A 25,153-nucleotide genomic window follows, 5' to 3' on the forward strand; every position below is an offset into this window, starting at 1 on the left:
GTCTTTGTCTTCTTTTTTTTTGCGGACTCGCAGACGGGACCGAGACCTCGATGACAGGGTAAACAAAGTCAAGTGTTGCCCGGAGAGACTGGCACATGGCAACCGGAGAGGAGGCCGGGTCAACGGGCCACGACCGCTCTTTTGGCTAAGGCCAGGGGTCAATATTTGCATGGGCGATAAGCGGCGCAGATATCAAGTATCTGAGTATCTGAGTATCTTTTTAATTAGGGATTTGTCCGAGCGGCGAATCGAGGGGACAATGTCAAGCATCAAAGACAGCAAAGACAACAGGCAAACAAGGCCGATATCGATTGCCTATCGGTCTATCGATCGCGATAAGCAAACACACACTCGTCAAACGATGTTTGGCGGCATCCACAAAGGGGGAAAACAATTTGCCGACTTGTGGACACTCCGGCGACTCCATTTTGGTCTCCGATCTCTGGGTTTCATTGTCAAGCCACCAAAGTCGAGCTCCTTATCGACGGCGAAATTTACAAATCGATATCGTGTTCGCAGCGAGCTTTTGAAGATGCCGTCAATCACGCAGCCACATCCGATTCGCCAGATACAGATACAGCAACAGCTACAGATACAGTGTCATCGAATTTATCTATTGATTTGAGTTTGAGTTTCAGTTTCAGTTTGAGTCTGAGTCGGGCGGGGGTGCTGGTATCAGTTAAATCAATTAAGGCTTTCAAGTGGAAGTTTTGCCGATCGCAACACGCTTACCCGTGTCACTAGAACGAGCCTGGGGTGTGGGTGCATCACCACCCACCTCCACCCCTCCTTCAATTACTTGAAGTGGTAACTGTGGTTATTCCATTTAATCATGAGGTGCGACTGGTCCAACAAAGCCCGTACATTGTTTGGCTAATGTCTCACTCCGCGCCACTTCTTTAACTAATTGAAGTGCGTTTCCCGGGCCAAGGTTAGTCTGAAAGTTTACGTAAATCGGTTAGAGTATGGATGAGGGATCAGTTTTATATGAATGAGAATATCTTAAGCTGTAATTTAAGTACAACTTTGACAGAGCACTACATCTGTAATCGAAAAAAGGGTCTTCCCCTGTGTGTGCTCTTCCCAACTCCAAATGTGTGGATGATAAGGAACATGATTTGATTGTTTGACACTCTGATTGTTTTTCATCTTAATCGAACGTCTTGGTGTGTACTTTCTCGGAAAAGAGAGCTATGTATATGAAAAATGAAATGGTAACTCATTCACAAACTTTAAATGGTTTTTAATAGATTTATCTTTAAATATTTCGCCTGAGGGCTCATTGAAATTTATTGAAGGTTTACAACTATATTTTAAACTACATTTTTATATAGCAAAGGCTTACCCATTTAATATTAGAATTAATTATTTTGTTATCTTTCCTTTAAATTAAATTAAGGACCATAATGATAAGAAAGGTTCTACTAAATAACGTAATTACTTTTTAGCTGCTACTTAGTTTTCCCAAATCTTTTTACTTCATTCTCTTGGCTGCCAAATCCCTACGTTTGGTTCAGGCGAGTAAATAGCACTTGAAACTACATAATCGCCTACATAAGGGGCTTGGCTCATACATATGTATATGTACAATATCCGCAGGGAGAATATATACAAGTATATTGGGGGAAAAAATAAAGGAAAACCCTAAATTGGCGCAGGCGCATTGCCACGGAGCTCTAGCTGAAGAGCTCCAATGGCACCGCCAGCCGTGGTTATCCCAGCCCCCAGCTCCGGGCTCGCAGGACGTCGATACTTGAGCCAGGCGAATGGCAGCACTCCAGTGGCACACACATCCTGGCTGCAGGATAATACCGAAGCTCCCTAATCGGGCATTCGAATTGGTTGGCCAGCAGCCAGCCTGCGCCTGTAAATACTTCTGTACATAAGTCCTATGTGGGGACGATGGCCTGGCTGCTGGCTGTCGGGCGTATCCTTGAGTGCTCAAGTGGGCTGATAAGCCAGGCAGCGTGGCTGGCAGCAGGACCACCCAAATAAAGACGCCCCAGCAACGCGGAGCGAAGCGGAAATGTCAAGTTGACGCTCTCGCCGGAAGTGCTCAATGCTCAGAGCCGAGAGCTGGGAGATAGAGACGGGACAATGCCAGCCAGGACACTGTATCCTTCTCGGCATTACCCAACCCCGGCCACGGGCGCTGAAAAAAAGGGGCTGCGATGCGTTTAATCAACAATAAAATCAGAAATCAAAAACTTAATGAATGTCCTTTTGTCATTACGCCGACAATGACACCGAAGGATGCTTGTGCTCGGGTATGGGGTTGCTGGTGGCTGATGATGCTGATGACGGGTAGTTACAGCATCCGTCTCCCTGCCCGTGCCCGTGTCCGTATCCGTGTCCCCGCTTGTGCCAGTGTCCGGATGATGGCTGCGATGATGTTGATGGGGCAATGACGGCAACGAGGGCTCTTAGCGCGGCTGATGGCCAGCACATTCCGTAATAGCGGTAACAGGAAGGGGCCAAAACCGACCCACTGTCCATTCTCGAGCCCCCCAGTCCTCATTCCCTCGTCAACCCTGATGAAGCCCGCCAAACGCTTAAAGTTGAATCACTTGCCCACACGTTATAGCGCCACACAGTCTGGTCGGAACTGTTGAAAAAATAGGAATACCAGCAGAATTTCTTATGAAATGGAATTCCTTTATAGTTTATCATTTTTTATATTAATAAAAGTATTTAAAAATAAAATAGAAAAACAATATAGTTTTCATAAAAGTCTTTTCCAGCTCGTTCCATTTCAGTGTTTTTGGAAAGATATTGGGGTCAAAGCAAATATTAAAAAGTTAGCTTTATAGCCATTTATACTGGAGAGAATATATTCTCAAATCACAAAATTACAATTTTTCTGTCAGTGTAGGGCGCGTCGAAAATATTCAAAAGTTCAAACTGAACCCAGAGCACACGGCATTCGCCAAGCGCCAAACTCAAGCTTTAATAGAATTATTGATTTTCCGCGTTCCGAGAGGAGATCTTTTGCTTTTCCACCTTCCCCACCACCTACATATATCCCACCCCCCCCACAAATACAACGGCACACGCCCAGCATGTGCAGGTCTTTTTTAGCCCGGCAATGTCGCGTTCTTGCTTATTTTAATATTTTGCCGCACAATGTGGCCAGCACAGGATGCGAGTGAGTGGCTGTGGGGGAGGCGGGAGTTTATGATGAGTTGGCTAACAGTAAATATAATTTACGTTCGAAGAATGGGCGGCCACTCACTCAGACACATGGGTTTATTTTTGGGGCCCGTTGGAAAATTTTGCAGCGCGCTCGGTGGCCCAAAAGATGTCATCGAACCGGAAATTCGGAATGTGTTTACTCATAAAAGGCGAAAAACCCATAAGGAGAATTCTTTAGAAACAAAGTATTAAACAATCAGTAGAAAGTTAAGGAAATAAACAACATTCACTAATATAATATAATTTATATTGTATAAGAAAGAAAGGTGTAGGCTAAAAAGTTAAGTAAATACATAGGTACATATAGGAGAAATAATAAACTGGGTGAAACAAATATAAGTTAAAATTTGTTTTCAAAGATAAAAATTATATATATTAGATATTCTTATGATTACTACTTTAAATCTAAACCTTTTAAATGTATAAAATGTGTTTTAATTGAATTGAATCCATTGCTTTTTTGACTTATTTATGATATTTATAAATTTTGATTTGTCAACAAAATTATTATATCAAAATAGGGATAAATATCCATGCAAAGAATTTAAACATTCAGTTTTTTTTTAAGGAGTATTATGATTTTATTTAGTAAAGCAGTCATTTCCGACACTATAAACCATTTAACTAAAACAAAAACATTGGAGATTAGCTAAGAGTTTTGCTTTTTAAATATTGCAACATTTTTAAGTTAAATATCCTATACTATCTGAGCATTCCTTTACTTACTTGGCAGTTGGGTTATTAACTTGACTTATGCTGGGGAATTAATTAAGTTTCCCTATTCAGGACCTGGAATTACATGCCACATGGAAATGTATTTGTGTGCCACATAAAAGGATGCCCCTGTGTGCCAAGTTGACTGTGTGTGTGTGTGTGTGCGGGTTTCTATCTAAAATGCCAAGAGCAGCAAAAGATGTTGAGCCCCGAAATTTCGTAAAGCTCCGCAAATAACGGCAACGTCGGAAGCAGAGGGAGAGCCATAAAGGACTGGGAAGGACTGTAGGAGGGGGTAAGAAGGAGAACTGGGGTGGGAGGCGATAAAACCGCAGTCTCGGAGCAACGGGAAAAAGAATATAGGAAATAAGAACAAGATGAAGTCGCCGGGGCAAAGCGCTCGCTTAGCCAATCAGCGAGCCACGGGGGCGGAGTCTATCCCGAACTGGTTTGCCGGCGCTTTTTATGTTGATTTCGTTTCGTGTTTTCCTCTTTTTTTTCGTATCTTGTATTCTTTGGCGTTTTTCGCCTGGTTTACGCTTTGCTCATCTCTCTTTGCTCTAATTTTTTCGATGCTATCTCGCTCTGGCACGAGGCCATTGGAGCGACAGAGAGAGAGCCAGTTGGGCCAGTGTGTGTTGTGTGTGTGTGTGTAAGTGCGAGAGAGCAGCCGAGCGAGGGAAAGCGCTATAGGTGAGCGAGGGAGAAAGAGCACGTGAGTGGGAGAAGGGGAGAGCTTGCGCATTGGGGAAGTGGGGGAAAAAGGAAATTCTGAAAAGAAATGGGATAAAATCATGATTATTTCAAGGATAATCTAACATGAGTTTTGGGGTTTTTTATGTTATGTATTGTTTTGGGAATATAGGATTTTAAAAGGATATTAGTATCCTTCGTTTTTTGGATAGAATGTTTTTGTTTAATCGGTTTTGCATCGTTTTTAACTTACTTTATAGATAATGGAGGATTCATAAGGAGTATACACTTCTTTCCCACATGAATACCAGATCCCGAGATCATTATGTATTACCTCCCTGCAACTCCACCCACTTTGGATTTTTTCCTCCTACTGTTCTCCTCGCAGCGCTGTACATAGAAAACCCTATTTACCAGTTACTCGAACGCGGTTGGCTAAATCCTGTCGCCCGGACGGACACCTAATCACATGTAATGCGCGCGCATTATCTGCGCTCTTATCTCCTGTCTTCCGGGGGAAGCCACATCCTCCTCCTTCATCCCCACGGCTCTACAAAATCCACTTCGTGCGCTATTTGCCGAGTGCCAACCGAAGGCCGTCGCCATTCACCGTTGACGGAGGTGCCAAGTGCCGAGTGGGTGTTGCCACTCCCCCGCCTCGGGGGGAATAAGCACGATTTACTCTTTCATCCCGAATACCCGAATACCCTGTTGCCGCACCGCTCGCACTCGCACCTGCTTAGCCGACGCCCACGCCCACTCTACACGGTGTAGGGATGCGTGTGTGTGTGCTGCTGTTCGTTGCCCTGTGTGTGTGGCATAATTCCACCCGAATTTGCAGCAAATCCATTGAGTTTCGCCACAGCGCACAAAAAATAAAAGAAAACGCGCAGCCAAGGCATAAGGTGGCATGGGGGGTTTTGGGGCGAAGGCAGAGAGCGACGACGACAAGTGCAATTCTGCGCCGGAACAGGTTTTCATATCTATGTATGTGTGCGTGAGAAAGAGAGCTGCTCTCTGGCTCTCCGAAAACGCTTCTCTCTCCACGCTCACTGCTCCTGTGTGTGTGCTTTGTTTTGGTCGCACACCAACGCACACAAGCACTTCCATTTGCTTGCCTCGCTCAGCAGTATGGAATTTCGTAGTATTTTTACTACTATTGCGCTACTACCTTTTTGAATCCCTTTTCTGCTACTTCATTTTGAGATAAAGTATCTTTAAGATACAATTTTTTTAAAAGGCAATAAAGATAGCATACAAAAATCGTATACTGTTGGCCGATTTGTTTGGGGATAAAACTGCGTATAAGGTTTTTAAGATGATCGAAATACACTTACAACCAAAATAAAGTATGCAAAATTCAAACTTAATGAATTCTTCTTAAAATCTGAAGGTTTCTGCACTATTGGAGAGATTTGCGTAAGGTTCCACTTAATTTTTCTAAACGCAGTTTCAGAGGCGGATACGCAATGTTTTGGGAAGAAAATCTGGCTATTGTGGTTTTTTTTTTAACGCTATTTAAAACGCGAGATGCAATCTGAGATAAGAAAATAAGATTTTAAGTGGAATTCATTAAGCTTCAATTCCACATACTTGATTTTGTTGTAGTATGCTTCCCGATTTTCCTACGAGGGTCGACACTCAAACTTTCAGGATGTCGTATAATTGTGGCAGGAGTGTATAGTCTGCTATCACTAAGCTTATCTACTACTATTTCGCACCACCTCTTAACAATTTCAGACACCCACACAGACGCACCTTCATATACTGCCAGAGAGCAGCTCTCCATTTTTCTCTCACGCACACCAACAGCCAGCGGAAATTGAAGGGGGTTGAGTTGAGACCGTAACCGAGAACGAGCCCGAGTGCCGGCACCGGCACAATCGACTGGACGCCGAAAGAATGCCGTCAGTTGTCTCCCAACTTGTGCTGCGAGAGGTTGACGCGTCCGCTCTCAGTCACCAGTTAGTCACCACCTGCGAGAAGATTCAAGTGAACCAGGAGGAGATCTATTAGGGCAAAGCCAAAGGACTCTGCATGCCACACACCCATACAGCCAGCTCTAAACTAGCTGAGCTGAACTCTTCACTGTGAGAGGTCTTGACGCGTCCGCTCTTAGTCACCAATCAGTTCCCACCTGCAAGGAGATTCCATTGAGCCAGGAGGAGATCGATCTATTAGGGCAAAGCCAAAGGACTCTGCAAGCCACAAAGCCACATAGCCAGCTCAGAGCTAGCCTGAACGCTTCGCTGGATGTGCCGGAACCTTTGTTGCCATTGCCGCGGATTGGACACGCTGCTAGTCCTGGTGACGCAGCGACGCGATCAGCCCGATTTCATGGCACTAATGATGTCGCGTCGCCCCCAACAACACCTATTTGGACTTGTACAGAGGCAACTGCAACTGGCGTCATCGAATCCGTCACCGTTCCAACAGAAAACGCGCGTTTTACCTTTACCTTTACCTCAGCGTGTGTGCGTTTGCGCGAGTGTGTGTGCGTGTGTCTAATTTGCGTCCAGAAAACACAAAACAAAAATACAAGAAAATAATATATAAATAGAAGGGGAAAAATCATTGAAACCAAAATCGAGCGGGAGAGCTCCCTTCCTTATCGCGGTCGCAAATTGCAAGTAAATCAAATAAATCACAGCGAACCATCCCGAATTGCAATTAATGCCAAAGCGCTTGCATCTGGCCATAAAAGAACGAAATACGCCAACTGTCGAGTCAGTGATTAGAACTTTGAATTGCCAGCGAGATGGACTTCCAGAGCGCCATGGAGACCTTCGCCGAGGCCTGGGTGGCGGCCAACGCCGGCCAGCAGGTGAGTTCTCCACACAGTTATATAGTTACGATCTCTGGATCCCCATCCAAAAAAAAAAAAAAAATCCAACCCCTCTGAGTAGTGAGATCTGCTCCGCTTTGCCGGCGGCACTTTACAGCCATTAGTCAGAGATCGACCATGTCACACAGTTACGGTTAAGAAGATAGTGAAGGAGAAAGCTTTAAGGAAATTATAATATCTTGTTTTTTTTTTTTAACGGTTAATTAAGAGTATTTTTTTTAGGTTTTAAGGGATAATAACCCATGTACTTAACTTGCTATCATACATTTTTTCAGATTTTTGAATTATATATTTAATGTTTTTAAAGCGAAAGACTACAGATAGAAACATTCTAAAGATTAACTAAATAAAACGTAGACTTTCTAATATTTCGCAAACAACGTGCCATTAGTTTTTGACCGCAGCTGTGTGCGGTAACTCCCCAAACCCCGATCCCGAGTGAATCAGTTGAAGGCAAACATATGGCCCAGCGATGGTGATAAGGCCCTGGGTGTAGATATGCGCTCGTTTCGCTATTTATGCAGATTAAGATAATCCTTATCGGCCGAGATTTTTGAGATCGGTGTTGCGATAAGCCCTGCCCTGCCTTGTTCGGCCGCTAATTGCATTGTAAAGCCGATCCCCAAACCAGACTGACTTCTCCGGTGATGAGGGAGCGGGAGGGAGAGCTTTTGCCAGCCAGATAAGATAATCCCGACGGAACTTTGTCAAATGCTGGTAATTTCGGCATAAGGCGGTGACGACGAGCCTAGATATCGGAATGGTACGGAGTTCTGGGTACTGGAAGAGGGGTAACTACCCCATAGGGCAGAGTATGTCTCATTTTGGGGCTTGGGGTTTGCCAGCGCGTCACCGTTGTGCGCCGCTTTTTATCGCAGCCCCAGCGCTTCTGCCCTGTCAGCGATATCGCAATTAATCCAAATAAGTGCGATAAAATTGATTATGAACATGCTGGCGTGATTAGTCCACCTCCGATACCCATACCCATACCCATACCCTCCTCGGACACATGTCCAGATATCTGGGTGTGTGTGCGTTCGTCCGTCGGTTTATTAGCAGACATAATTGATTATGTTGTGTGAGTGTAATTATTATTTATCTGGCACCGAGGTCTAGACCGCCGCTCGCTCAACCCATTGATATCGCTTCGAAATCGCTTACCCAAAACCCCGAAAAAAGCCACGGAAGGGGGGTGACTAATCCAAGAATTTATGGATCTTATTTCCCTTTGATTCCGAATATGTCTGTGTTGTATATTAAACAAATCTCAATAACTGGGGGACCCGCCGCCATTGTCTTTTGGCCGAGAAATCATGCCACAAGAATTATAGTGCGGGCCAAATCGAAAAGCTCTCGAAAACAAACAGCTCGAAAGCCGCTGGCATGCCAGTAATTTCAAATACCCTTTTGCCAGGGGGAATACTCTGGGCGCCTAATCGCAAGTTTCAAGCGGAAGATTATACTATATAAAGTATATAGCCACGATTAAAGTGTACCTAAGGAATCAAAATGGATCCCCTGAGATTTATTATTCATATTCTCAAACCCCTTCGAGAGGGCCTAAGTCTTCCCCTTTCGATAATGCCGATTTCGAAATTTCTATAATTGAAAGAGTGACTCAAGCAGAGTCGCAACCGATATAGGTTTAATTTTTCTCTAGAGAACAATTTAGTTAATTCTATTTCACAACACTTAATTCCAATTTCGATTCCTGTGCTAGAGGGCATTCGATAGTTCGGCTTTAGATCGATTCGTTTCATCTCTTTTCGGTTTTTTTTTGTTTTCTTTTTTTTTCAGTTCTATTTGTTTTTTGACAGTTTTATGTGTCGACGCATATGCTTAGTGAATGGGATTAAGATAAGACGGCGTAAGTTGGTCGGGAGGCGGCGTCCTCCGTTGGCCCGGCCAGATAATAAACCAGTATGGCCAGAATGGGTATAAATAAATGTGAATTCTTTCGTAAACTATAACAAATCATTTTCAATAGCAAATCCGTGCCTGGCTGGTGTGTGTGCTTGTGTGTGTGCTTGTGCGTGTCCGAGTGACTTCTTTGGGTTTGCAAACTAATTATAAAGCATTTAGTTTTATTGTTGTGATAATTTTATTTGGGTTTTTTTTTCTCGAGGGGGGAGAATATCGAAATCGAACGCGGGACACAGATAATAATGCCCGGCGAGTCTCTGGCTCTTCGCACATGGTTAGATCACCTCGTCAGTCAGATAGGCCGTCTTATAAATTATAAATGGTTCGATTTTGTCTAATCTGAAAGTGTTAGGGGCAGGAGAAGGGAGGTCTTAGATAATGGAATATTTATTAATTGAAATCTTCTTCACCGCTGCTTCCTGCTCACCGCCATGATCATCGAAAAGTCATTTCCTTGGCCGCCTTTTTCCCCAGCGATCTGCGACCAAGACTAATGATAATCGGGGTTAATCCGGTCGCGCATCGAATCAAAGTCGGAGTCGGAGTCGGAGTCGGAGTCCCAATCAAATGCATTCTTCTGCGAGAGCAGGGAGCTGGCAGGGCCCCTTCCCACGTTTTCGGTTTCGTTAAATTCCGGTAGTCAAATGTCCATTAAATGCCGCTCATAAATGTCCAAACTGTTTGTCATCTTTGTGGCTGTTGTTAGGGCCGCCTTCTGACTTCTTCTGGCTTTCTTTTCTTCCTTAGGGGTCTAGCACCTCTTTTTTTTTCTCAGTTCTTTAGCCGGGCAGCCCCGTATTTATCAGGGCTTAGGCCTGTTCCCCTCCCAATCCATACCGATCTCCTTAGCTGCCTCTGGTTGATTGTAACACATTTTTAGCATTTCATTCGACGCTTTCTCAGCAGCCCCGCGCCCCGATCTGTCAGTTGAGCGGCTTTTTACGGCCCGATTATGCGCCTTCGCTGAGTTCGCGTATGAGCGATATATATATATAGTTATATATATATATTCAGCCACAACAAATATCTCGTATTTATTAATTATTCAAAGCCGATTGGATTATAATAATTTATAATGATTATTATCATAAGTCGCTGGACTTGGCCTCTGATTCGGATTCGGATTCGGAGTCAGATTCAGATTCAGCATCAGATTCAGTTACTGATTCAGATTCAGCTTCAGATTGAGACCTGACTTCAGTTCACAGCTTCGATTCAATCAAACTAAGAGCCCCTGGACCTGAGATAGCACCGAGTACTAGGCACTCGATGATCATAGGGAGCGGCAGGAATATCAAAACACCGAAAAACGCTTTAAGTTAATTACACGTTGTCAGTTTCTTCATTACTTCGAGTATTTTGGCACTTGCAGAGCGGCCTTAAATCAATTCCCTGCCACTATTACTATATTTTGTGATCGGTTTTCCTGCGTGTGTGTGTGTGCTCATGTTTCTCCGGTCTTTGGTTTTCTATTCCCCGGCCGGAATCGGAATCGCTTTCAAAGAGGCCGCCAGAGCCAGCGCTCTCCTCCGCTCTGCGGCTCCTCAGATAATCAACAAAACGTGTTCGACTTGTTGAGGTTTTCCTTTCTGCACTTATCATAGAACACCTTTCGGCAGTTGTTGTTGGCTCGCAGCTAATGACACCTTGATAAAACGATTTGTAAGACATTGCGATAAAAGCGGTTCAGGCTTTGTAGCTTAAGGCGAACCGAAAGCTGATAAAAGAATACGTGTACAAGAACCGAAACCGAAACTGAAACCGAAAAAAAAGAGGAAAAGTTCCGAATGATAGTGACAACTTTTGGGTAATTAATTTGTAGGGCGGCTGGATCCGATGCCTCTCTGTATTTGTTTGGGCATTTGTCATTCAGCTTAATCGGAATGCACGGACTGTGACAAAACACGAAAAACAGAATCGAATTTTATACAATTTACGCATTTCGAGACTCATCTCCAAATGTTGCCTCCCCCATTGTCACCTTTTTCATTCTTAATTAGTGGATTTAGCTTGTTCCCCGTAGATATACGAGACTGTCTGAAATCGGTTCCCGTCTCCTCCGCAACTATTTTTATATAGACCAGCCAAATCCGTATTCCTCCGGCGGACATAAATTTCCGAATGTTTATAGAATTATGACAAGTGGGTTGAGACAAGTGGAAATGAAATGAATATCGTATCTATATATATATATGCCGCATGATGCTCTTATATATATTTAACTTGTAGAGACAGTTGAGGCGTTTCTGTGATTATAAACTTTGGTTCTGATCACGATGACGATGGCGGGGCTTACACGAAGGTATTTTCGGGGCGCTGAAGATTTATTAGTTATCACTAATACGCCCCGTTGAAAATCATAAGCCGCCACAGCAGCCGGCGATTTCTACGAGTCACAGCGACAATCGGCTTCCGAGCATATTTCTTTAAAGCCCAACACAGACAAAATGTCGGTAACCTCGTCTTATTTAAAGTATTAACTGCTAACTAATGTGCGACACATTATAAAGAGCGCGAGACGGACCGGAGCGTATGGGTATATATCGATACCGAACAGGTGATCGCTGTAGCCGTCGCCTTCGCCATCGCCATCGCCGTCGCAGTGAGTAAGCGGCGATCATGCCTGGCATCGACAAAAGGGATTATATTTCCTAAGCGGGCCCAACAAAATGTGACCAAAGCTGGAGCGGCCGGAGCGTCTGGAAGCGTTTTTAATGCGACGCTGCTGCCGCTGCTGCTTGCTCGTCGACGATCGCTGAGCTGCTTACCTAAATCCGGCTTAAGATCCAACACACAAAATTAATGTCGTTGAAAAACACAGCAAAAGTCACACATTAACAGCGACGGCCGCGGATCGCGCGCTTGTGTCCCAGGAAGTGGCGATCACCCATCTCTCTGTGTGCCACCGTCCCCGCCAAGTGCCTGGCTGGCTGGCTGGCTGGCTAATGGCTAATGGCGAGAGGAAATGCTCGGTGTGTGTGGACATCTTACAGGGGATTAGTTTGAATTTGCAGCGCAAAGCAGAATGCGGGAAAATAAGCCACTGGCACTACTTGTGGCCCCCGTATTGCTGCCCCGCTCGCCCCAAATCGATTCAAATTACCAACGATTTATTGGCGATCGCGCTCAGGCTACTGTGATCGTCTAATCCACTTATCAGTCGGGAATCTAGCCACCTTTCTCGGTCTACATATTCAGCATTTTAATCGGAATCGGAAAGGGGCAGACGATAATAAACAACACATTCGCACACACTTTAAAAAATGCATAGATTTTTTTTAAAGTCACGGCTTTACATTTTTGAAAATAGAATTTTCTTAGAATTTTTAAAATTCCTGCTTTCTTAAATACATTTCTAAACTCTATTCTAAATTAACATATAAATCTGTCACAATTTTAATCAGCATTTAACTTAATCTTCATCCTAATCCACTTATCAGTCTCCCTTAAATGCACCTCTTCCTTTCCCACCCTCATTTTCTTTGTTGCTCTTTAAAATCGAATGACATTTTCATAATTCATAATCATAGTCGTAAAGCGGGCCACAATTAAGTCACCCCCAAGACGATAAATCGATCATTAACCAATTTTAATCTATATATTGGGTGACCAGCCGCCTTTTATCCAAATCTAATCAATTTCAACAATTCCAATGCCCCGCGAACAAGGCCTCAAATATATAGTACATGTATATCTAAAAATCTAGCGCCTTAATTAGTGTGTTTGCCTGTATTTATCGGAGGCCTTTCGACTGGACAGTTGGAAACCCAAAGCCAAAGCCTGACCAGCGTTATATCAAATGCCCCGCGACACTGTCGCCGGGTTAATCTAATCGCACGGGTCTCTGGGAATTATGCGTTCGCCTCGGAAGATAACCGCCGCACAAGCCCAGGAACGGAATTCGATAAATTCCCAATGCTATCATAATGAAGCGCCCCCAATTTTGTGGGTGCCGCGAGCCTCGAGAGTTGTGTCTGTGCGCGGTTTTAAGTAAACAGAATTTGATTGATTAGACACACAATTAAGACAATCGCATTACCAAAAAAATAGGAAGGGAAATAATAAAACAAAAATGGGGGCAGTGTGAATTTTCCTCATGGGCACTTCTCTCTTTCGTTCGGACCAGCTGCATCCCTTGGGGGTCAGAGTTGAGTGTTGACCCGGCTTGCGTGCTTGACACTAACCCCAAAAAAACAAATCAATTCCTGTGCAAATTGAAAGCCGCCAGCCACCAGGTGGAAAGTGGGTGGTGGGTGGCGTGGGGTGTGAGCTGGGATTGGCAGCTCGCATGTCAGACGGCGGTAGCCGCTTATCGGTGTCATCGTATTTTGTTCCCCACACGAGGGATGCGATGGCTAAACTTTGCGTGTTAGCCAGACCTAATCCAGCGATGTTAGTGGCTGCAGTTATAGCACGGCAGGTAATGTGAATGTCAGCTAATCTGCCAAGCAAATTACAAAGACACTAATTAGAGGGAAGGGGTATGGATAGCCTCTCCCCGCCAGCAGGAAGTTGTCAGGCAGTCAGTCACTCAATCACTGCTCCAGTCATTCGCTCACTCTCCCATTCATTCATTCAGTCTCCTATAAAAACCCTCACCGAGAGCCCCTAGCAGATCATGGAAATACGCTTATGTCGGATTATCCCATAATTTATGTTCGCCGAGCCCCGGCCAGACAATGGATTTGCCTTTGCAGCGAGCAGAGCAGTGCTCACCTAATTGCCATAATCATCAGGCGAAGATACCTTTACACTATGTGTGTATTTCGTGTAGAAAGGAGGCTAATGACAATAGCCGGAGGAAGCGTTCTCCGGCAGATGACAAAACAGAAATTGTGTCATTCGATTGCAGGATCCGTTGGCACTAAAAAGAAGTAGGGAAGCGGCCACCGGAAGCGTAATCGAGTCGGGGAAGTGATCAGATGTGCGACTGTGCGAGTGTGTGTGGGTTAACCCATTGTGCCAAGAAGGAAAAAATGAGCGGGAAGTGCTGAGGAAAAGTCAGCAAAGAAAAAAAAAAAAACAACAACAGCAGCAGCAGCACTACCGGTCAGAAGGGAACAGGAACTGCAGGGCAGAATAGGAACTGGAACTGGCAACAAAAAGAGAGAAAAAAAAAACGGCTAGAAGACACAGACACAACCACCGAAGGTCCCCCACGTGCAATTAATAAAAAACGCTTGCTCGCCGAGAGGAAAACACTGGCGGAGGGGAGGTCGATCCCCGTTGCCATGGAAATGCAAACAGGTGAGGGTGACAGGGACCAGGGACCAGGCGAGCGATGGCGGTCCTAGACAACTTCAGGAACAGCTGAAATAATACCAGGGCCATGCAAAAGATACGTATCTTTGGGATGAAAGCGGTATCTGCAGCACTAATTAACGAAAAAAAAGTCTTTAAGAGATCGCTAAACCGCTAAACGGTATCCTGGAGAGTCCTTAGATTGCAATCAAATAGTTAAAACTTTTAAAGATAAAGATCTTGAACCCATAAACTGCAACAAAGTCTCGAAACTAAAATTTAAACTGCTTCATAGTTCAGCGTAAAACCAAAAATTTTCAAACATTTCTGCCAAACGAATACAACAAATAACTTTTTACCATAAAGATACACCTTTCAGAATTTCTTCCGCTGCTGCTGATTCCCCGAAATACTTATATTTCCCAGAGAGCATTTCCTGTTTGCCGATTTTTGGGCCTAGAAAATCGTTTTCTGCTTAAAAATAAAGACATATTCTAGCGTTTAGAGCAAGAAAAATATCAATTCTAAGTGTCGCCAAAAACTGCCTTGGGGCGAGAGAGGTGAATATATTTGGAAAACACATTTTTCTGCGGGCGGACTCGTAAAGTTCGAGTGGTAGGGCCTCGGAAAAGGGGGCGGGGCACGCAGGCCCATAAACTTACATAGTTGGGCCTGTTTAAAATGCGCTTAATAGTTCCAACATGTGGCGTGGAGAGACAATTAGGCAATAAAATTAATTCACACCAAGAAAAGCATTAAAAGCGACGCCAGACGGAGATGGAGACGGAGCAAGGAAGGTGCCGTGGTTTCCACTCGCCATTTGCCAGCCTCCCATCCTCCAGCGTTTGCGTTAGCCGGAGTTGCCACTTGGCCATGCAACATTTTCGCACGCATAACTCGGAAATTGCAACTCCATGGTGGCGCGTGTCCGCTGACAGTTCGCGATGCCAACAACTCCCTGTGTCACCCGCCGCATTAGGCCCCTGTCCCCCCTCTTTTTTAATTGACTTTTTTACGTTTTTTTACGCTTGCCTCGCTGCAAATGGCCACGGCCATTTGTCTACGAATAATTAAGCCGATCTAACCAAACAAAACTTGGCGTCAGCCGGAGAACTGTCATCGAAGTCATAAAATCATTATTCGCAAATGCCGGAGGGCGGGTAAAAACTGTTTGGAAAATGCTCTTTCCCTGGTCCCAAGGCTGACTTTATGGGATCAGGAAGTTTGACTCTATAAAGATGATAAAGTGGAGTTGTGAAAAATATAAAACTGGGGACTGGAAGAACACCTGAATTGTTTTAAAATATTTATCCTTCTGTATTCTTTATTTGTTAGTTACAAATTTTTGTTGCCTTATAATAGCATTTACTGTTAACCAGAGCCTTATTAGTAATTGTTCTTAGTTCTCATTTATATTGTTATATTTTCAAGTAATACCGTTAGCATTCCATGATATCCTTAAGCTCTACAATTTATCCCTTTGGCCACAGCTTCTGAGGGTTGCGTTGTGTTGTTCTCCATTCATCTCCTGGCTCAGCAGCACGTGCTGCTTAAGAAAACCAGAATACAGAATACAGTTTGGCACACGCTTCCTGTCAGACCTCGGGTTTCACTTTCAGAAGCAGTAGCAGCAGCAGGAACAGAAACAGAAACAGGAGCTGGAGCTGGCACTGGAGCAGGACTCGCAGAAGTAGGACACTGCTGTTGCCTACGCAAACGAGGGTGCTCTGCACGGCCTCTCCGCATCCGATGTGTGCCCTGATATGATAATCTCGCCATCGAGAGCTCGCACCTCATTTGTGGAACAGCAATTGTCTGGAGAAACAGAGAGGTCTTCCCCCATTGTGCGCCGAGTTGATGCCGAGTGCTTCCTGTCTCGATGTGGCAATAAAAACGGGAACACTTCCACTCCAACTCGAGTCCAAGGTGAACCTTGGCATGTGTGCAAAAAAAAAAACAGAGGAGAGTGGAGAAGAGGGGCTGTACGTCATTTGGCCTCTTATCATTAACGACTTTTGTTCTTTTTCTGGTGTATCGCGGGGCTGCGATCTTAAGTCTGGAGTTCCCCCTACTCATCCGCATCCCTTTCGCCTTTGGCAAAGAGTTTGTTGTAAAAAGTGAAAGCGGGGGCAAAAGTGACCTAACGCAATGGGAGCAAACATTTTAATTGACCTCGATTGGGGGGACAAGGGATGTCCTTTGTCCCGTCTGATCTAATCAGCCTTCGTTAGGGCTAACTGTAAAAGCTCACTTGCATTTTTAGCTACTCGACTGGGCGACAGCTCTGTTGTTTGAAGTTTTCACCGCATTCACAGGCTCTCGTCACATCCTGTTTAGAAAACGTTTTGTTTTTCTGTTGCTGCTTTTTTTTCGTGTCCAGTCTGTTTAGGCCAAAGCCACACAAATTAAGTTAACTTCCTGTCTGTCTATGGCTAATAGCAAATTAATAAGAGCTTCCGGTCAATTTGGCTTGCGGTTTTCTGTCGCAATTCCCTTTCGCTGGTCCTGTTTTATTGCTGATTGTCGTCCTGGCCGGTGGGTGTGACCCCGACTGCGGACCTTGCGACAGCTGTAGGTTCTTTTAGGACTGCGACTTCTACTTGGTCTTCGCTTCTTCTTGGCTTCGTTTCATCCCTGACTTGGCGCCTGCCCTTGACACATATCCTGGCCTGGCCGTCCCTGCGCCCGGGGCATCCTTTCCACTCGGCGTGGCACTGCTGCTCAGCTGTCTTGGCTGCACTTACATTGCGAATGCACTTTCTGCAATTGTTATCTAAGTAGGGCTCTCGGCTATCAGCGGTTCCCGTCCGAAATTCAGGCCGCTTCCTGTTCAGCCCTCGCTTACAGGACCCCTCAAGGTGCCACTTGCACTGGGCCAGCGAATGTCAAAGCGAACGCCGACGCAACTGCAGTTACAGGAAGGACGATCGGCAGGACTGCGAAGATGCGAAGGGTCCTGCTCGGCTGCCTTCGCGCACAGCTGTCCAAATTGTGCAATTGAAATGGGTATCTTCGGAGTCTAGTTCTCTCTTTGTTTAGCTTCTTTGGCGGGATTAGAGCGTCCCAGGATTAGCTGAAAGAGTCAAGTCACTTGGAAGGAAGATTTGGGCTGAAATCCCTAACTGAGTTTGCTTATTTTAGGGTCGTATAATCCCTGGATTTTATTTGAAGGAAATAATATTATTTTTATATTTTTTTGCAACTAAAATCTTTATTTTTAATTATATATTCTTTGGTAATTAAGTAAGTTATAATTTCATAAATTTACCTTGGAAAGATCTTAATTAAGAACCAGAGCATGCTAATATATCTTTGTTTATCCAAGCATTTACTTCGATATCCACTCTCTGCCTTCGCATCCTCCGTTCTGGCCGCAAATTATCTCATCAATTAATCCACTCTCTATCGCAGAACATCCTCTAACGCCAATTAAAACTCTATATTCCGTACGACCTCCACCATTTCCGATGCAGCTACGCCCCGGCCGTGCAGCTTTTATCAATTTAGAGCAGAGCGGAGGAGCAGACATAATTTACATTTTTATTTATCGAGAGGGGCTACCATTTCTGGGCGCAGACATGGCTGCCGCGAGTGGAGCGGCCGAGGAGGAGGAGGAGGTGGAGTATGAGGAGGATGTGTCTATCCAGGGCCTCGGCAGCAGCAGCACTGCTGGGGGATATTTTTCACATTTTTAGCTTAATTGCATTTGGCTGGCCGCACGTTCCGGCCGCTGTGGCCGCTGTGCTGCCTTCCGAGAGGCAATTGTTTATCTTACGCTCGTCTGCGCCGCGTCTCGTCTCGACTCGCCTCTCACGTGCAACACAGCAACTGGCAGCAAGTGGCAAGTAGCAACCTGCAACCAGCAACTGGTATTTTCCTAGCTGTCTTTGCTAATAGACACAACCACACACACACACTGAGTCGCTCATGAAGTGCAGTTTGCAGCTTGCAACACGGCTGCAAAGTCAAACAATCGTCGATGGGTTGGCGGAGGGAGGAGGAAGACAGTTCGCCGCAAGTAGGGGGAGTGTGTGTGTTGTGTTCTGTGGCTTGTTAAGTTTAAGATTGTTTGATACAGGGTCCCATTCCACTTTCCCCTGCCCTCTCCCCCCCAGCAAGGTGCAACGTGTTGCTGTTACGAGGCTTTCGGCGCTAAGAGACATGTTTTCAATTATGATTGCTGGCGTGTCTTATTAATTACAACCATCGAGCGATAGACGGCATTTAGTACAGCGTTTAGTAAGGGAGCGGTTAGGGGTGTTATTAGGGTTTAATTGTGCATGGGAATTCTATGGGCAAGAAGCGGGCTTAAAAGAACTTAGCCAAGGTAATAAAATAATTGAAAAGATTAGAGTTATACTTCTTTGATTCTCATGCAAAATAAAGATCAAGTTCTGTGAGATACAAATGCCGTGATGATCCTGATACAGACAACTAAGAATCTCGATATGCCGTGTATCCATCAGATACTTGAAACGTGCGCCTTTCTGCGCCCAATCTGTAAGCTAACCGAGCTCGCTGAGAACAATCTAACTGATTGCTTACAAATGAATCTCAATTAAAATTAATTCAAAACATGAACCGAGTATTATTTACGCGTTTGACACTCGCTAGAAGTGGTCGCGTATGGGTGCCGCACTCACAGATTGACACACATCTCCGATGGCAATCGAAGGGCGGGGACTGCCACTGGAACTGGAGATGGATGGATGGATGGATGGATCATCAGCCAGAGAGAAAGAGAACTCTGAACAGTGGAAGCTGGAGCTGCAGAAGCACTGAAAACTGGGGAGCTGCGCATATCAACGGCATCAATTAATTTGGTATTCGTGATTCTACTTAACATCGATTGACCCCGACAGATTAGTGAGCGAGGCGAACGAAATGTTGAACTTTGCTTTCGAGCATTCCTCGGCCTCCAGTGGCCACAGTGGCCAGAGCGGCACCAATGGCTCCCAGCTCATCACCCCAACCCCCGCAGCCAGAGAGAACTGTGACGCAAATTGTCAAGCCGCAGTGCGATTATTTACATCTAGAGATATTTGAGTTAATTGAGCGCATATAGGAACCATTTCGGGGGCGCCTGCGGCTCTGGCCTAATTGGTGCGATTGAATTAAAATCGTTTGCTGCCACTTGATGGTTACACTACCTCCTCCGAGCTCCGGTCTCCGGTCTACGGACACAGTGTGCATCGGTTTCTTTCGGTGTCGATTAGGCTCACAGATCACTTGATTGCTTTGCTCTTGGTTCGCTTCGCGTCGCTTAAATGATTGATCAATGGGCCAATTGTCCGCGAGAATCAGTTTAGAATTTGCATGAATCTCGGCATTGGAGTGACTGCGCGGTACGTCGTCTCTTTTATTGATTGATAATAATAAAATATCAGGCGATTGCATAAGATCAGGCAGAAGAGCTAGAGGTTGCCTCTCAAGCGAAGCCCAGGTAGCCAGAGGATCAGAGGATCCTCTGCCTGGGAAGCTCCTGTCGTAAATTGTATCCCACTCATTCGGCCGTAACAAAATGTGTCCCCTAATTCCGCTTCCTCCCTGCCTCTCAGCCTGTTTATTTCTAACTTTTAACCTATTTAATTGACTTATAATTGGAGTAGCCCACACACTCGCCGGGCCATGTGTGTAGGTAATAATTTGCCGAGCTGGGAATTCCTCAAGCGCAACACGGACTCGCAGGGGATGGGAACTCGGGACAAAGGATCATGTGAAACAGTTAGCAGAGAGCCGTCCGGCCAAGAGAGAGTCACAGTTGAACGAGTCGCAGGGACAGGAATAAAGATGACAAAAAAGGAGGAGGGGCTGCCGTCGAGGAAATTATTCCGCCCCGGCATGTTGAACTTGAAATTGTAATTTGGCATTCGGCATTCGGCACTCGGCATTTGGCATTGGCAAGGGCACCTACATAGGCCAGGATGTCGCCCTAAAAAAGCAACACAAACGGACACAGACTTGCCTCGCATGCGGGGTTGTCACTGCAGCTTACTCTTCCGTTAACGGTTCTTGGTTCCTGGTTCCTTCCTCGGAGCCTCCAGGAAAGTCGTCAGCTGTGCCTTGATCGATGGCCAGCAACACTATCAAATTATCCACCACCACCTTTGGGTTATTGGAAATGTTAATGTTCTGAGCAGGCAGGTAGTTAAGGCATTTCTTGGTGTACTTAAAGGATTAGCCAGGGAGAGGGGTTAGAGAAAATTCCAAGCTGTTTGTGGAATGAGTAAGAGTTAACATTTACAATTGTATTAAATATTGAGTCGAAATCCGCATAAAATCACTCTTAAAACTGGAAATCGAAAATCTTTTAAGACCATTTATTGCCGCCCTCTCTAGATCCTGCATTTAAAAAGCAATAAATAGCAGACTCCTACTTTTTATTCCCCTCCCGATCGTTTTAAGTGGGCTTCAAGTGTTAAGTTAATAATTTGCTCCCAGCTCCAAGATCCCCTCTACCAACTTCAAGGGGGGAATGGTCTGGACAGGTAATTGAAAGAATGGAAAATGCCAACACACATTGTAAGCACGAGAGAGCTTTATTAATTTTTGTATTTAAAACATTTCAAGCACTCGACACCTTCTTCCCAGTGCCAGAAGAGCCCAGTACCAGGGCCAGTGCCAGTGCCAGTACCAGTTTCCGGGCTCCAGAGCTGGGCTTTCCAGTAGCCGTAGCACCAGTAGCAATGATCTCAAATTGATGTCCGACGAGTAGAAATAATGAGGACGTTGCAGGGAGAGAGGATGTGCAAGGAACGCGCGCATAATCAAGGCATGGGGACATGGACATGACCAGGGACCAGGGACCTGCTCCTCGACTTTGGACATGCCATTGCCATTGCCAATTGGCGATTTGCCTCTGCCTGTGCCTTCGCCTTCGCCTGTTCTTGCGCAGCTTCTCCCCTTTATGATTATTGTTATTATTGAGTGTAGGCCTGTGCAATTCAGGGCAAAGTCATCATTAATGCGTCGAGTGCAGCGAGCATTACCGAAAAAGCCCTCCAAGATGAACCATCAGCAGTAGCAACAACAGCAGCGGCAGTAAAATAAAATGAAATGAAATATAATTAAATGTCGCTGTCCGCGTAGTCGGGTAGCTGCTCGTAATTTGGCCAGAAATTCTTCCGCGAGTTGAGTCTGGATCTGGCTATCGCTCAAACTGATCGCATACCAAGTCCGGCGTATTTTGTGAACAGGTTTTCGGACTCCAACTTGATGCCCATCGGCCGTCCCTTTCCCGCATTTTGTCTCTGCTTATCTGCGGCTTTGTGGCATCTTTAAATGGCGTTTTTTCGCACTCGCCAAAGCGATCGCGATGCGGGCGTCGATGGAGACGGAGGTAGCTACTGGGATTGGCACTGCCACTGCAACTGGGGACTGGGATTGCTACTGGAACTGAGACTGCGACTGGGACGAGGACTGGACAGAACGTTCGCTGATTTTTAATTATTTTGCACGTCGCGACGCCGATGTTCGCCATCGCTCTTGGGCCAGGCCATCCTCAGTGGCTGCCTTTGTGCCTTTCGTCACTTCGATATTGAAACACTTAATCACAATTTCGTTAAGGACACAAGAAGACATGCTCGTACATAAATGGCAAAGGCCAACGAAAATTCCAAAAATCTCATACAAATTACGAAAAGCAAATGCGAAGCAGACCGAAATCACGAAAATGATATTTCTACGCGCCGAATTCCGAATGATCGCATTCTCCTGCTCGCCCCTCGCTAGGGAATTTCGCGAACACGAAACGCGAAATGAGAAATGCGAACTGAGAATTGCGTAGACTGAAGACTGAAGAGCGAGAAGCGAAAAGCGAATCTCGGACTGCTGATCGCCTCCCGCTGATGATGATAATTAATAACAGGGGCCCGGCCAAGGCAAAGAGCATAAAAACGCTGGCAAACACCCAATCGTACGGCCAGAAAAAGCCAGATTCTCGGCCAATGGAAATGGTAATGTCTCGGAGCGAGACTCCTCCCGATAAGCAAAAAAAGAAGACAGACCAGTTGGACATAATCTGGGGCTGTGGGGAATGTCAATGTGGCTAAGCACTGAGAAAGAAAACTGAAGCTATGAGGGTTTTAAACACTTTTTATGACTTTAAGAAAATTAAAGAAATATAAAAAATAAATCGATTGAGTAGTACAAATTTCTTCTTAAGGGTTTCTAGTAATTATATCATTGTAAAACACTTCTTTTCTCAGAGTGTGACAAGTCTCTAAACGATTAAGATCCCAGAAACGAGATCTCCGATCGATGTTTGCTGCTCAACTGATCAACACTTGAGGGGAATGCGTGTGTGCTGGCTAAGCAGACTGACAGGGAACATGACAAGAACAAGGTCTGTGACAAGCTGAGGGATCAACGGGGAAAGCTTATCCGCTGGCTCTACCAATTCCCACCGATTTCACCTCATTCTCACCAGATTCTGCAGCCCAAAACCCTATCCCTGCGATCCCAAACCGTTGATCAGCGATTCCCATCACGCAGCACTCGGGCAAAAACAATTAATGCCTGGCAGAGAATCAAATGATATTTGGCCAAGGACAGGACAGCGCCATGGTGCCAGGCGCAACCACGATTTATAGCCCGAGTGGAATGTGCCATACATCAGTCGCAGGATCAGAGGAGCAAAAACCATTTAGCCAGCGCAAGGAGCAGTGCCTGCTGTCGATGATTAAAACACATTAAAAATCCAGTAGCCAGCCCCGGACAGCAGCTTTTTGGTTGGTTTCTCCGTTTCTCGGACGGCGGGGCCCAAACTAATTTCATATTTTTCATGCAATTGATGAAATTCCATCAGGCCCCCGAAAAGAGAGAGACTCCTTCCTGGCTTGGGCTTGGGCTTGGGCACCCGATGTATCTGTATCCCGATGCATCTGTATCTGTGTCGCAATCAGAATCCATCCCGACTGTCCGTCCGCTTGATGGCCGGGGACTACCTGTTGCGACGTGTTATTAGGCGACGTATTGACGACAAGCAAACGTCAACCCGAAACGTCAGCTCATCATATCATCGATTGATGCGCATCGCCTCCCGATCTCCGATCTCCGATACTCCCAGCCTCCGATCCTCCCTTTTCCTTCTCATTTCATTTTTTTTTTTTTTTTTTTTTGGTGGACCCGTGCATATTTTTGGGACTGAAACAGAAGCTCCTGGTGCTTGTTCTGGAATTTGGAGAGGGTAAAAAAGAACACGTCCAATGCTGGGCCTCTAATTTTGCGCAGATCCGAGAGGGATCCCCGCGCCGAGGTGCTGGTGATATTTGTTAGTGTAAACTGTCCATCAGCGCGCGGTCCAAGTCGATGTTCTTGCTCTTCGTTCTCGTTCCTCATCGGTGGACCGACGTGATTTTGCGCTTTAATGAGGATTATTAAATGCGAGATTATTATGTGCTGCAATTACTTTTCGCTGCCACTGTGCTCCCCGAGCATCTTTTCGCTTCTGCCCGTTCGCATTCGGGTTTTTTCCCCCACTTTGATTTATTTTATTGAACCATAAAAATGTAAATTTTCGCGAGACAAAAGACAAAGTTAATCGTTGTCAATTATGGCCTTTGACAGGTTAATATTAAAATGTTCAGCTTGGTGGCCGGCAAGGGGGCTGGGAGTGTTCACCTTGATTGGTAGCATTCAGCGAGGATGATCGTCTGGGAGATCAGGAACGAGCCGGCTTGATTAATGTCCCCGGGATGGCTATTAATATGCGAGGCCTCGAAAAGGGATTACTTTGGGTTTTTTCGTTCTTCTTGTAGCGCAAGATTATAGATCATGCTATAACTCATACTAAAGAATAAGAAGTTTTCAAAATGTAATAGATGCGATTCCCTGTACGAACGATGATGACGCTCTGCCCTCTCCAAATGATGACTCATTCAAAGGATCAGCGACTTCTGGCATTCTTCGATCAGCCTTAATGCCAGACATTTGGTGGCAGCCCTTGAAATGTTTGATTATTTCGCAATTTGTGCCCGCTGGCATTTCAGTTTCCGGCACAGAGACAGACAGAGCGAGAGGCGAGCGCCGTCCTCCCCCTCGGGCGGGATGCGGAAACAAGAATCGGGAGGAGGAGAGGGCCCAAGCTTGGGGAGGATATGGGAGCACCTCTATTAACATAATCACAACACGAGTCGGTCGTCCGTCGATCTCTGCCCAACCGAAAATTACGCCAAGTGCCAGCGCGAAGAGACGGCGGCAAGGGTAGATCAATTTTTCGGGAACCCAAATCACTGCAGGGCGATCAATTAAAATTTTGATCGAATTTTCGTCAATTTCTTGACATGTGGCCAGGAACAGAAGCCACATAGCAACTTTGGCGGGGGGGGGGGGGGGGGGGGGGGGGGCAGGAGCAGGAGCAAGAGGCGGAGAAACTGGGGAGCTGAGACAAGGCGAGATCAATGTAAGCTAAAATTGTCGGCTGCTGGCCTTAGGCCAAGTTGGCTCTGTCTGCGGGTTTCCATTCCATTCAGCCATCATCCTTTGCACAGTGAGAAATTTTGGAAGATAAAATTATCTACAAATATAAAACCTATACTTGTATAT

At 45.5% G+C, this 25,153-nt stretch overlaps 1 protein-coding gene across 1 annotated transcript in view; it reads left to right on the forward strand.

Moving 5' to 3' along the window:
* Window positions 1-6,528: 6,528 nt before the first annotated feature.
* dve (SATB1_N and homeodomain domain-containing protein dve) overlaps window positions 6,529-25,153 on the forward strand; it is a 45,531-nt gene continuing 26,906 nt past the window's right edge. The window contains exon 1 of the mRNA XM_017169743.3: window positions 6,529-7,423. Coding sequence (XP_017025232.1) covers window positions 7,358-7,423 — 66 coding nt within the window. The 5' untranslated portion in view covers window positions 6,529-7,357. The remainder of the gene's footprint in view (window positions 7,424-25,153) is intronic.

The sequence above is a fragment of the Drosophila kikkawai genome, chromosome 2R (genome assembly GCF_030179895.1).
Source record: "Drosophila kikkawai strain 14028-0561.14 chromosome 2R, DkikHiC1v2, whole genome shotgun sequence".
Taxonomy (NCBI): domain Eukaryota; kingdom Metazoa; phylum Arthropoda; class Insecta; order Diptera; family Drosophilidae; genus Drosophila; species Drosophila kikkawai.